This window comes from Marmota monax, unplaced genomic scaffold (genome assembly GCF_021218885.2).
Source record: "Marmota monax isolate L192 unplaced genomic scaffold, Marmota_monax_Labrador192_F-V1.1 WCK01_AAM20220418_F8-fsc00220, whole genome shotgun sequence".
NCBI classification, from domain to species: Eukaryota; Metazoa; Chordata; class Mammalia; order Rodentia; family Sciuridae; genus Marmota; species Marmota monax.
In genome coordinates, this window is record NW_026693909.1 from 870,436 (window position 1) to 884,545 (window position 14,110).

Below are 14,110 nucleotides of genomic sequence, written 5' to 3' on the forward strand. Positions count from 1 at the left end.
ACCCTGAGGCGGGGCTACTCTTTACTGATGTGCTCTGCACTGAATGTGTCGATGGACACAACACCTTTATTTATTTATTTATTCTATGTGGTGCTGAGGATGGAACCCAGGGCCTCACATGTGCTAGGTGAGCGCTCTACTGCTCAGCCACAGCCACAGCCCTGCACTGAGTATTTCTTGAGCCCCTGGCCCACAAACATCTGACTGCCACCTGATGTTGAGGACAGCATAGAACCTGGCCAGTGGTTCTGTGGATGTAGCTCAGGGGCACAGCACTTGCCAGCGATCCCAGCGGCTTGCAAGGCTGAGGCAGGAGGATCATAAGACCAGCCCAGGCAATTCACCAGACCTGCGAAGGAAGGGAGGGAGGGAGGGAGGGAGGGAGGGAGGGAGGCGGAGTCAGGAATGCCGCAAGTTCAAAGCCAACCTCAGCAAATGAAGCCTGTACAACTTAGCGAGATCCTGTCTCAAAATAAAATGGGCTCAGTGGGTAAGTGTTCCTGGTTCAATCCCTAGAACCAAAAAAATGATTGATTTAAAAACTAAAAAATAAAAAGAGCTGGGGATATGCTCAGGTTAGAGCATCCTGGGTTCAATCCCCAGTACTGCAGATAAATAAGAAATTAAGTACAATAAGCATCATGGCCACTCGTTAGCAGACTGGAAGAAAAAGGCAAGACTCAACCGTGTCCTGGGCTCAAGAGCACGCTTGGGCCAGGCCGAGCTAGGGGCTGAAGCTGGCCCAGCGTGCCGCGCGCCCTGGGCTCCACCCCAGCACTGCAGCACTATAGCCCCTTCAGGTCTGAGAGGGATGCGGCACACACCTGTGTCCGGGCCCGAGGCTGAGGCGGGAGGGAGGTTCCTGCTCAGGAGTGGGAGGCCACAGCAGCACAGCGGGGTCCTGACAACCGGGCCAGGAGCACGGGAAGTAAACACTCAGAACCGCAGGGAGGCGGAGACCTCCATTCTCGTCCATCTCCAGGTGACAGACAAGCAGACAGGTCTGTGGGAGATTTGGGCACCGCTGGTTTCTGTTCAGATGCACTGGGCCAATCAGAACAGGCTGAGCATCAAAACGGGTAGCTCCTGCTGAAGTTCCAAGTCCAGCCTAAACCTGAGCAGGAGGCTGGCCTGACCTTCACACAGAACCACAATCAGCCCGCAGCAGCCCAGTTTCCCACACGGGCAGCTGGGAGGGGCATGACCCTTTCACGTAGAAGTCAACCCAAAGTAGCCCAACGTTCACAATCAGTTATTTTCTGTTGTTGTGGCTCCTCACCAGGAAGGTAACTGTGAGATGCTCGTTTTGCTTTTTGTTTCCACTTTCCTTGGCTTTTTCCTGTCTGTAGAGCCAACTTCTGCTGTGTCCTTGGAACACTTACTCTATTTTATGGAACTATGTGTGGCCTGAAAGCAAACCCAGTTGGGATCTGAAGTGGACCAGCTGACCGTAGTCTTGCTTTCTGACGCTCTTGGCCACCTCGCCCTGCCTGAGGAGCACTGAGCCCCGAGTTCCGCAGCAGCAGAACACATGTTCTTCCCAGGTGCCCCGGGACACTGGGCCACACACAGCTCTTGGTAAATTCCAAAGAGCTGAAATTGCAAGAAGAGACGGCCAGGCAGTGGTGCAAACTGTGGTCCCCCAGGCTTGGAGGCTGAGCAGGGGATCAACAGTTCAAGGCCAGCCTCAGCAACTTAGCGAGGCCCCAAGCAAGTTAGTGAGACCCTGTCTCAAAATGAGAAATAAATGAAGGAATGGGATGTGGCTCAGTGATGGAGCAACACCCTTGGGTCTAATCCCTGGTTCCCCCCACCAAGAAAATCAAGAGATGACATTAATGCCACAGAGATTCATTTTTAAAAACGGAAGGATGGAAAGATGTTGTAACTCATTTTCTGAGGCCGGCATGACCCTGACCAGGACCAAACAAAAACATCACAAGAAAACTGTGAACCAGTGTCTCTCATGGGCAGAGACCCACAAAATCCATGAACTATTGAGACCTCAGGGCTCGGAGGTGGCTCAGCAGGGGACCTGGCCTGCCACATCCCCCGCACACAAATGCAGACAGGTGAGGAGACCAGAGCCAGCACTGTGAAGGGGACAGTTCCTCAGGGCCTGTGACACCAGAGTGGAGGTTGGGGGCACCAGCAGGAGGAGGACACCACACGGGAGTCCTCAGGACCGAGCTCGGCAGGGGCACAGGCGGTCTCCCACTCTGCTCCCACTGCCCTGCGCCAGCTGCAGGGGCGCCCGGCACCTCTCTGCAGCGACCCCACTCCCCTCCCTCACCCAGGCATACGGCCTTGTTATGGTGCTGGGGATGGGACCCCAGGCCTCATACACGCCAGGTGAGCACTGTGCCCCTGAGCCACGCCCCAGGCCCTCGGTGTGCATTTCCCACCCCAAGCAGGCCTTGATTCTCGGAGGACACAGCCGGTCCCACAGTTCCACTCCGTTTGGATGCCAGCTTCCTGTAGAAGGACTGAGCCCGCAGGCTGGGGGCTCCGTCCTCCTCAGACACCACGCCACGTCCTGGTGGTCGCTGTGCCGCTAGCCACCCACCCTGACTCAAAGGGCTCCCAGAACCCCCTTACCTTACTGCCCTTTTATCACAAAGGACGCATCTCAGGAGGGCCAGATGGAAGGAGGCCCAGGTCCAGGTGTGGGGAGGGCTGCGGCTTCTGGCCTGGGCAGCCCACTCAGCCCAGCGCCCCAGGTTCCAGCCCCTTCCTCCTGGGTTGCCTCGGAGGCTCCCTGAGGAGCAGTGTTGACTAGGGCTATCCCTGGGTTGCGGTCCCCTCACTGACATGCAGGTGTGGTGGAAAAGGGGCTCCCTGTGAAGAACAAGAGGCTCCTCCCTGTCCCCTCCACACCCTGTGCTGAGTTCTGCATCTCTGAATTCAGCCAACTGGGGATCAGAAGTTTGTTCTTTGTTTTTTTTTTAATATTTATTTATTTTTTAGTTTTTGGCGGACACAACATCCTTGTTTGTACGTGGCGCTGAGGATCGAACCCCGGCCGCACGCATGCCAGGCGAGCGCGCTACCGCTTGAGCCACATCCCCAGCCCTTGTTCTTTGTTTTGTTTTTGTTTTTTTGGTACCAGAGATTGAACTCGGGGGCACTCAACCACTGAGCCACATCCCCACCCTATTTTGTATTTTATTTAGAGACAGGGTCTCACTGAGTTGCTTAGCGCCTCACAGTTGCTGAGGCTGGGTTTGAACTTGCGATCCTCCTGCCTCAGCCTCCCAAGCAGCTGGAATACAGGCGTGTGCCACTAGAAGTTGGTTGTTGATGGCATCTATGTACTGAATGTGTAGACTTCTCCCCTCGACAGTGTGGTGTAATTACTGTCTGTGGACACAGCATTTGTATGAGTACTGAACCAATCTAGAAATGATTTACAGTCCCCAGAGAGGATTGCCTAAATCATGTGCAAATGTAAGGACTTGCAGCTCATTTGGCCTGGGGACACAGCAGGGGTGTCCTGAAACCGACCCCTGTAGACACTGGGGGACAGTTGAACTTGAACGGGCAGTAGCGATTATATGGCAGGAAATAGGGGCAAAGATCAATCTATATATTTATTATGTATCACATCACAGGCATTCATGATTTAAACAAAAACCAAAACAACTCCCAGAAAATCAGGACTAGAAGGGATCTTTTCCTTATTTCTTTTAAAAATATTCTTAGTTATAGACAGACACATGCCTTTATTTTTATTTATTTTTGTTTGGTGCTGAGGATCGAACCCAGGGCCTCATGTGTTCGAGGCGAGCGCTCCACCACTGAGCCCCGCCCCAGCCCTAGAAGGGAGCTTTGAACAGGCAGAGGGCACTCGGTGGCACCTGCAGCGCACATCCTGGCCACGGAAGGCTGGTGCCTACTGGACAGCTTCCACCCCACCTTCCCCGCCACTTCCATAAAGTAAAGCAAACAAAAGAGGGGGAGTCGCAGGGTGGCAGGACTGCGATCCCAGCTCAGGAGGCAGAGGCAGGAGGCTGCGAGGTCAGGCTGCAGAGACTGAGCCAGGCCCTGTCTCAAAATGAAAAAAAAAAGGGGGGGGGGCTGGGGGTGTGGCCCAGTGGTGGAGGCCAGCTGCCTGGGTTCAATTCCCAGTGCGGAAAACAAAGATAAAAAGAAGTTAAAGCTCTCCCTAGAAATGATGCGTCCAGGAGAGGAGAAGACAAGCCACCGTCTAAGGGGAACTGTCTGAATGCACACTAGGTTCTTGTGCTCAGACTAAATAAGAAATGCACACCTCAAAACACCCAAGAAGTAGCGCGAAGCTCTGCACAGGCACTCTCTAAGCCAGCGGAGGGAAAGTACTCCTCAGCAAAGTGTCCTTAAAGGCACAGGTGCTTGGCGGCCCCTGACGCTCCCCGAGCAGCAGTCCTAGTCCAGGCTTTGCCCAGGCGGTCCCCTGGGCTCACCCACTGGCAGTTCTCAGTGGGAGGTCTGGGTCCATCACAGATCCTCTCAGGTCCCGGGAGGCCTCTTAATTCTTCTGCCCTGTGGCACTTAGGGAAGCCCAAGGGAAGTCATGACTGCAGAGGGAGTCTTCCCGGGAGTGCCTGGGCAGCCCCAGGGGCCGTGTGCAGGGACAGTGCCGCCTCCCAGCTGCCTCCATTTCAGGTCTGCACAGGAGACCCACACCTGCGATCCCAGTGACTCTGCAGGCTGAGGCTGGAGAACCCCAGGTTCAAGGCCAACCTGGACCACTTAGTTGTGGGCGTAGTAGAGCACTTGCCTAGCATGTGAGAAGCCCTGAGTTCAACCTCCTGCACCAGACAGGGAGCGAGAGAAAGACAGATGGGACATGAGCTCTTTAAATCAGTGTGGGGGACAAACCCACTTGGTTTCTTCCTGAGAGGCTGCTGGTCTTGGAGGCCTACTACCTGAGGAAGCACGGCCTGCAGGTGGCTGGTGGCCCGAGCCTCCCTTGAAACCAGGTGTCTCCATCCAGGCCTGGGCGCCACAGTACGCACTGGTGTGGCTTCTGTCCCCACACACTGGGCCACACTGGGCCACAGGCTGGTTTGGAGTCTCTTGCTGTCTCTGGTGTCTCTGGGTACCCTGCAGTTAGAGACTGTCGCTCACCTTGCTGAGCTTCCGTATCACCGTCAGCAGTCTGTCCTTGCTTCTTGTCATGCTGAGCAGATGGTTGTTACCGCCATGTATTTCTTCTTCTAAGCCTTAACTCACTTCTTTCTCTTTCCTTTTGGAGTGACCTGGACCCCTAGAACCTCCACAATAGGAGTGATCACAGTGGCCATCTTGTCTCCTTCCCTAACTCGAAGGGGATGAGGCTGAAGTTTCTTCACTAAATATGATGAACTGTGTGCTTTCTCAATGGGGCATTTATCCAGTTAGGAGAGTCTCTTGGTGGGGTATGTAGCTCAGTGTTAGAGCTTGTGCTTAGCATGCACAGGACCATGGGTTCCAACCCTAGAACCAAAAGAAAATAGAAAAATTCTTTTATAGCCCTGAATTACCAAAAGTTCATTATAGACATGTGTTAAACCTTATATACTATTTTTCTGCATTAAAATAACGTGATTTGTTTGTTACTTCTCATTTATCAACACAGTGAATCCTAGTACGTGCTGTTGAACCAGCCTTGCGTTACTGGGGTGAAGTTTACTTGCTAATGATGTGTTTTTAAAATACCATTTGATTTGATTCGCTCTTGCTTTATACATGGTTTCAGCTACCTATAATTAGGTAGGCTTGTAATTCTCTCTTCTTGTGTTCTTGTCTGGTTTGGGAAGCAAAATTGCTTCATGAAGTTAACTGGCCAGTTTCTACCCTTGTACCTTTCTGGATAACAGGAACAGAGAGGAATGGACAGTCCCTTGAAAACTCCTTTCCTAGCTTCAAGGCTTCCTGCTGAGTATGTTCAGTGTGGCCCTGAAACCAACCTAGAGCTTCCATCTTGGTCCAAGACACTGTGCTGGTCCGACAGGTACTGGGAGGCCCCCGCCCAACACAGCTCAGTGTGAAGGTATAGACGGGTTTGGGTTGAGACCACCATCTGCCCTGAAAGAGGCAGAGTGCAAACAGGAGGAAGCACACCTACTTTGCACACCCCTGGCACGCCTGCTGCTCAGGGCAGAGCCTCCCCAATCCTCTGTCATGTACAGTCAGGAAACAGGAGCCCACTATTCTCAGGGGCCCCTGGACACATTGGTGGGGGCCTCCAGTGAGGCATCTTACTCTTTTGGTTATAGAAACAGGGGATTTCTTTTTTTGGTGGGGGGTACCAGGGATTGAGCTCAGGGGCACTTGACTCCTGAACCGCATCCCCAGCCCTATTTTGTATTTTATTTAGAGACAGGGTCTCACTGAGTTGCTTAGCACCTCGCCATTGCTAAGGCTGGCTTTAAACTTGTGATCCTCCTGTCTCGGCCTCCAGAGCCACTGGGGTTAAGGCATGCGCCACCGGGCCTAACGAGATTAGGGAATTTCAACTGTCCCAACTGAGTTTCAGAGCTACTTGGCCTAGTGGGGATGGTGCCATGTTTGCATAGTCATGGCCCAGTCAGAACTGACACTGGGGGCTCGAGGGAGGGGCGTGTTTCTGGCACCTTCTGAATGTTTGTGTTTGGCCCTTGTGGATGGAAGGTGCTACCCTCGCCCCCCTGGGATGCCGTCCACTCTGACACTCTGCATTAACCCGGGGAGATGGCACACCTGGGGCTCACACTGTTGCCATAGCTCCTGCTGAAAGCTGCACAGTCCAGGCGCCAGCTGGGACCAGGGCCGAACCTCCCTGCTGGCAGCAAAGACCCTTCGGATAAGCAGGAGCAGCCCAGCTATCCGCCATAGGATGCCCCGTGTGGGTGCGTGGGGCCACGTCAGAAGGCCGGCAGGTGTGGTCCCTTTCAGGGCCCAGGGGCCTGACCAAGGGCCTTAACACCTGCCAAAGGGGCTGCAGCTGCTTCTCTTGGCCCTGTGCTCCCTCAGTGTCCCAAAGTCGAGGAATTTGGCTAGGAAAGTGGCCTCTGACTTAGAACATGGAAATGGCTCCCTGCTGTAGCATGCTGTGTCCCAAACCAATAAGGACAGAAGCCAGGAGGCTCATGGGGGGAGGGCTGCAGGTCAGACTGGCCTTCCCCAGGAATAGCTGGGCTCCCCAGGGGACACAGAAGCCTTTTCTGATGTGACCCTCATCCCTGAAATGCAGGCATTGACCCTTCCCAGACCTGAAGAAGTCTCAGTGACTCAGTGACTCAGGTCCCACAGCCAACTCCTGCTCTGTAGGGGTGCGTATTGGAAGCGTCCATCCTGAGCACCTGTCTGGTGCAGCAGGAGGTGAGAGGGCTGACCTCCAGCCCAGGCCTGGCTCCAGACAGATATGCTGGCTGACGTAGAACCCAAGTGTTGGTTCCCATATCTTCTCCAAGCCACTGGAAGGCGGTATCAAACACTGTCCACCTCCACCCAGACCTGGGCCTCAGGGCCCAGCCTCCCAACTATCCCAGCAGGGCCCACTGGCCCTGGAACTTGCAGAACAACTCCATCCACCCCTTCCTATAGGCCGCACTGAGTGCTGAGCACCAGGCTGGGTCAGCGTGGGCTTTCTGGGCCACGTCTGCGCATCCACTGAACTCACCTGTACTTGGTGTTCGTGGGGTCTCTGCCCCTCCCAGCCCGCCTGTGCGCTGAGACTGCAGTCAGACTAGAAGAGGCAGCAGGGAGGTCGCAGAGAGCTAGGAGCCTCACCCCCAGCCGGGTGTCCCGTGGGCAGCCCTCAGTGCTGGCTGCAGGCCTGGCCTTGCCAACCTGCCCTGCGCATGCTTCCCGCATGCCACCCCTGACCTCTCCTTCCAGAGAGACAGACAGCAGCCTTGGGGTCCAAGGGCCATCAGCCACATCTCCAGAGCATTCCAGGGGAGGCCTTTGGCCTGGTCCATGACCCACAGTGTCTTGAGCAACTGGGCAGCCTGTGACAGCATGGCCAGTGGGCAGCTCCCCAACAGTGGCCACATACCAGTAGATAAGGACAGTTGACCCTGGTCAGGAGAGCAGAGCGAGCTCTCCCACGATGCCACAGCAGGGGCAAGAGGCAGGCAGTGAGGGCCTGGCTCTTTGTGTAGCCTTCACTGAGGCCCCACGGCCCCTGGCCAGCCAGGCTGTGTGGTCTGTGGCTCAGGGTATCAGGGAGCCTAGTGGGAGCCATGATCTGGCAGGTAGACCCTGTGGAAGTTCCTCTTCTTGAGTTTAATCTAGAAGCATCGCCCATACCCGCTGGCTCACTGGGGCACTAGGCGCCATGGACCACCTGAACAGAGCCCAGCACCTGGGCCCCTGGTTCAGAGTCCTGGCGTGAAGCCAGAGCCACTGTCTAGGATTCCGAAGCCAGTTCACAGGCCTCTGAAGGGCAAGCAACAGCTCCTGCCTGCCTTGACCCCAGCCTGGCCTCTGCGCCTTGCTCCCCTCCAGAGCCACAGGCCTCCTTGCCCGCTGCCACCTTTGCCCTCCTAGGGGGGTCCAGAGGCTGTCCGGCTCTCAGACCACCTCTTGGGCCCACTTCTCTGACAGCTCTCACCATCTGCCTTGGTCCTGCCGACCCTCACCCTGGTGCTGAGTTAGAGAAAGGCCAGGCTGGGCTGCCTCCCTTGGGCCCATCACCAGGAAGGCACCAGTCAAGCTTCTGTCCTGCTTCTGGTGTCCAGCAGGCCTGGAGTGCAGCCCCAGGCCATGGGCTACTCGTGGGCTATCTCGGGCAGAGCTCCCCGGGCCGGTGGCTGAGGAAGAGCAGGGATGCTGGGCTCTTGCTGCCTTCGATCACCACAGTGTGGGGTCCTGTGCCTTCAGCTTCTGGAGACACAGGGCCAGGGGTGGAGGAGCAGGGTCGCAATCACCGTCCACATCCACCAGTCAGCCCACACTGAGGTCCTGCAAAGCTTTGAAGCAGGCATAACCTGAGGCAGATTAACCTGCCGCACCAGCCTTAATGGAATAGCAGGTTGGGACAAGCTGCCAGGAGGCTTGGTGTCCAGCTTGGGTATGAAAGGGTGCCCATGGGAACAGGAGAGGCCTCAGCACACAGGTCAGCAGCTAAGCCCACAGAAACCTGACTGGTCAGACCAGCTGAGGCTACTGTGAGTTAGAAAGGCTTCTGTGACCTGTGCCCAGGGCCACAACTTGGTCTGACTCCTGAACTACAGGGCCCCTCCCCAGCCCTGAGGCTAGCTCTGGAGAGCTGGACAGGCAGCACTGTCCAGCCCTTCTCAGTAGCCCAGGTAGCATGTGCCCGGTGTCACCAAGACCATCAGGGACAGGAGCTCATGCCTACAGCCAGGCAGCCTTGGAGGGAGGCTCTGTGCAGAGAAACCCACCCAGGGCCAGAAAGCTGGGTAGGTGCTGCACCTAGGTGCTCAGAGACCCCTGGTGTCCCAGGGTGACAGGAGGCAGGCCCCACTGCACTCCAGATGTGACCAACCCTCCTCCACAGATCCCTGTAGGCGCCAACCTCAGTGCAGCCTGGAGACAGGGATCCTCTCACTGCAGTCTCACCCTGCACGCATGAGACCCTAAGGACTGAAGCCCAGGAGGCTCCAATCTCATTCTCAGTCGAGGCTGAGGGCTCCCAGCCTCTCCAGAAGCCGTATGCAGGTCCTGGGCCCAACATGTATGAGTCCAGATAAGTCTCAAAGACCTACTCCGGCCACTGCGGAAAGAGTCCCCAGTGTGCTGGGTGGGGTAAGGAGCAAGCCAAGGGCTGGCAGAGACCAGGTCAGCATCAGGGTTGCAGGACACAGGCCTTGGGAGGGTACAGGCTGAGGCTGTCCCCGCTCTGGAGTCCTGAGAGCCCCGGTTCCCTGCCTTGCTCCCATACGGAGGGCTCTGCAAAGAGAGGTCCAGGACAGACCCCGAGACCACGAGGCAGGTCCCTCTAGCCAGGCCGGCTCAGGGGTGGGTCAGCGTCCACCTGCCTGACCTTGGGTTTGACTGTGACCAGCTCCTGCTATTGCCACCAGTTACACTCAGCTGTTCCCCGCCCTGTCACCTGCCCCTGCCTGTCCCACGTGGGCAGCAAGAGTCCTGGGTGGGCAGGACGAGTTCTCTTGCCCTTCGGCATCAGCTGGGCCCCACGTGGAGGGGCTGGTGGCCTGGGTTGGCTGGTCTCCCTAAAGCTCACTCTCAGAACTCTAACCAGATGTTGTCTCACAAGGGCTGGCCAGATAAAGCCCACAGAATCCCTGGGAGGACCAGTCCCTGTGTCACAGGGAAGGACAACCAAGGCTACTGAGTATGAGGAGACCCCCAGAGTCACACCCCTGCACTCCAGATGTGACCAACCCTCCTCCAGGCTGCTGCTTCTAGGAGGCTCTGTGGGCAGAGGGCAGGGCAGGGCCAGAGGACAGCTGGTCTGCTGTAGGAGACATGGGGGTGGCAGTGTCTTCGTGTCAAGGAGGGTTGTGCTGGGGTGGGGAAACCAAAGGTGGGCAGTGTCGTTCTCGGTGGCCTTCTGCTGACAAGATGCAGCGGCGGCAGTGGGAGGGCGCCAGGCCCCCCCGGGCTCTGTAGGCCCCGGAGGCACAGGAGGGCAGAGCTAGGGGCCAGAGGGTGTGTCCCCATGAGGTCAGGGAGGCCGAATGAGCCCAGGATGAGAGGAGGCCAGGCAGGGGCGGGACGGCTCCCATGCATCAGCTTCACTGGGACCAGAGCTCGCACACCACTCCAGTCGCGGTCTCACCTCAGCCTGCACAGGCAGGGACTTCAGCTGGAGGCTGTGCAGCTGCTGCTGGCCCTCACCCAGTGCCCACTGGTGCCTCCCTCAGTGAATGCTGGGTTCTCCAGACCCCTGTCCCCAGCAGCCACAGAGGAGGTGGACCCGCAGTGGACAGACCCTGCAAGTTACCCCAAGCCACTGCACATGCTGAGGCGCTGAGTGGAGGCTGGTGGGCATGACCCCAAACTGCACAATCATGCTTTAAAATGCAGCAGCCTCCGCCTCTGCTAGCCCTCCAGGGAGGGGTCCCGTCCTGCACTCACCTGACCACAGGCTTTTAACAACATTGTGGTTGATGATATACAAAAGAAAAAAAAAAAAATCTGGAACTGTGGATTGAACCCAGGAACTTTACCACTGAGCTACATTCCCAGCCCTGTTTTAACTTTTTTTTTTTTTTTATTTTGAGATAGGGTCTCCCTAAGTGTCTCAGGCCAGCCTGGAACTTGCAGTCCTCCTGCCTCAGCCTCCCAAGTAGCTGGGATTATAGGCGTCCACCACCATGCCTGCTAAGAAATATATATATTTTTTTTTATTCAAAAACTAAGAAAATACAGAAAAACTGCAAAGATAAAGTTGACCTGTGAGTGCTAGCTGGTAGACAGCTTGCCCAGTATGTGACAGGTCCTAGGTTCTATCTCCTGTTACCACCAAAAAAAAAAAAGACGACCACTACCTGTATGTGCCTGAGGAAGGGATGCCATTGCGTATGTGTGTGATGAGGCTCCCAGGCCCTTGGTCTCTGCCTGGCCTCCTGTTTTGGGGCTGCTGGGTGGTCAGAAGTGCCCAGTGAGCATAGCCTCTCTGCAGGCTTACCAGGGAGGCACAGGGCAGAGCATGTGCCTCGGAGGGTGGTGGGGCTAAGAACCAGCATTAATCCCCCAATCCTCCCTCTCAGGAGCTTGTCACCACAGAACAGTACCTTTGTCAGAGCTACATATCCTGGCGCCCAGTGGAGGGGCAGGCCCAGACCCTGTGGAGATCCTGTCCACACAGACCTGTGTTTGCACCAGCCAGAACCCCAGAACATGCTACCACTGAGCATGGCAAGGTCACTCAGAAGGGCAACCTGGCTTGCACAAGCACCTTCAAAAAGAGCCAGGGTGAGGGGTGGCCCAGACCTGCAGACCAGCGAGCAGAACGACTCCCTCTGCACTCGGAGGCTGGCTCTGGGTACTGGCTCTGGGTACTGGCTCTGGGCAGGCTCATGTCTCTGCCCCCTTTCTGCACTCCTGACCTGGGCCTGTTTGCTCCTCTTTACCTGTAGAGCTGCCTGCATCGCCAGCTGCCCACAGTCCCCAGGAAGGTGACAGGAGCCCTGCCAAGATGCAGGTGGCCTTTACCATCAAAGGGATGAAGACGGCAGCTCAGTCAAAGGCCAAGCCCACCAGACTCTCCAAGTCTCATCCTGCAAGATCTAAAAGCTGCCAGCAGCCCCCCAGGATCCGCAACTACAACTGGAAAGACTGACTTCCTCGGCCCCCTACAAAGTGGGCCCCACCACAGCCTCCCTGTGGGTGCTTGGGGCCTGCCCATTCACCTACATGTCACGTGGGTGCTGCAGGTGGCACGTGGTGGAGGAGCTGTGAGCTACAAGGTGGGCTTCCTAGGACCACCGAGTTGGCCTCTGAGCCATTAAAGCTCCCGTGCCTCCCTCCCACACTGCTCCGCTGGCAGAGTTGTCTGTCTGTCCTCCTTGAGAAATATTAGTGCACGTGCCAGAGTCTGGCCTGGCCTCTGTCACCTGCATGTGTCACGCACGACCCACAGCCACCAGTACGCTGGCCATGTCGCAGACCATGGGGCCCTCCCCAAAGCCCAGTGGGGTGCAGAGCAGAACACTCACCAGAAAAGCAAGCCAGCCCCCAGTGAGTGCCATGCCAGGGGCCCCCCTGAAAGGACCCCTCCAAAGGGGTTTGGAGAACACCCAAGTGAGCCTGAACCTGGGGCCCAGATGGTCCCCTTTCATGAATGCTGGGGTGTTCACTCGGCATACTGCTGGGTGGGGGAGGTACCCCAAACACAGTGGGTTACCCCACATTGGACAGTAGCAAAGCCTTCTGTCCAGTGGGATGTTTGGATCTGGCCATGGCCAAGGATGAGACACTCGTGTCCACTCTATTACTCCAAGAGCCATAGGAACACACACTCCCACCAAACACCCTGGCCCAGCATCACTCCGGCCTGCTGCCACGCAGACTCATTCTGTGGCCAGGACAGTGGCCACAACCATGCAGAGTGTTAGGGGCCTGTCCCACTCCCACTCTCCCAGATCCCTTGGCCCTTTCTCCCCTGGTGTCTGGGCCTGGCCATGCCCTACCCATAGCAGAGCTCATGAGGCTGTGGCCTCATCCTGGGCCTCGCGGGGTGCTCTTCAGCAGCCTTGCCCCTTCTGAACCAAGCAGGCAGCTTCTGTGGGAGGTCCATGGGCAAGGCTGCACCCAGCCTCAACTTACTGTGTGATTTGGCAAACCATGTGATCTTTGTAGCCTCGCACCCATGTAAACTATGGATAGTGACCTCTCCCTGTCTGGCACACAGGTGTATGGGTTGGACAAGCAGCCATACACAGGAGAGCCCACACTGGCAGCGTGGTCCACAATGCAGGCTGAGAGGTCAAAGACCAAGTCAGAATGACTGGCAGATCACTGCTGCTCCACCACTGCTCCATCACTGTGTGCTCACTGTTGGCTTCATCCCTTTCTTCAGGTGCACACAGCAAGGATCCCCCTGCACACACTGCTTCCTGGAGCCACAGCAATGCAGGCTGTCCCAGGGTTCCAAGAAGCAGCAAACTGCCAGGAGCAATGTGCACACTGATCCCACAGCTCCAGAGGCTGAGGGTGGAAGATTGCAAGTTTGAGGCCAGCCTCAGCAACTTAACAGCAAGACCCTGTCTCAAAAATAAAAAGGGCTGGGGATGTAGCTCAGTAGAGGAGCACCTCTGAGTTCAATCCCCAGTACTAAATAAATAAAAATAAAAGGGCTGGGGATGTGGGTTAGTGGTAGAGCGCTTGCCGGGCACCTGTGAGGCCCTGGGTCTCGGGTACCTCCAGTAAAAAAGCAGCAGCAGCAGCTATGCTGCCCTCTCACAGGCCAGATGCAATGCAGCTTTGCCTGGGGCAGGTGGGGTTTGGGTCCTGAGCTCCCACTTAAGGGCACACATGCCTGAGGTGAGGCTTTGCCTCTTACTCGCTGTGACTGAAAACGTGGCCAGTAATGCTGCCTTTCAGAGATTTGAGTCCCCAGTGGCCCTCTTCTGAGGACAAGCCCAGGCTCAGGTTCAGTGTGACCATACTGAGGTCATAGCCCCATCACCTGAGCACCTGCAGGCTGAGAGGCAGAGCCCTGCTGACCACT

The 14,110-nt window shown here is 56.4% G+C and overlaps 1 protein-coding gene and 1 long non-coding RNA gene across 4 annotated transcripts in view; one reads left to right on the top strand and one right to left on the bottom strand.

Moving 5' to 3' along the window:
* Positions 1 to 12,410, top strand: part of Ccdc57 (coiled-coil domain containing 57) — an 88,335-nt gene extending 75,925 nt beyond the window's left edge. For all 3 annotated transcript variants that reach the window (XM_046463218.2, XM_058585231.1, XM_058585232.1), the window contains one exon: positions 12,018 to 12,410. In XM_046463218.2, coding sequence (XP_046319174.1) covers positions 12,018 to 12,220 — 203 coding nt within the window. In that variant the 3' untranslated portion in view covers positions 12,221 to 12,410. The remainder of the gene's footprint in view (positions 1 to 12,017) is intronic.
* LOC124105889 (uncharacterized) lies at positions 3,578 to 9,337 on the bottom strand. The gene is made up of 2 exons (XR_006855898.2): positions 7,625 to 9,337; positions 3,578 to 5,457 (listed from the first exon to the last, which is right to left on the bottom strand). It is a non-coding gene; the product is annotated as an uncharacterized LOC124105889 (long non-coding RNA).
* Positions 12,411 to 14,110: the final 1,700 nt, after the last annotated feature.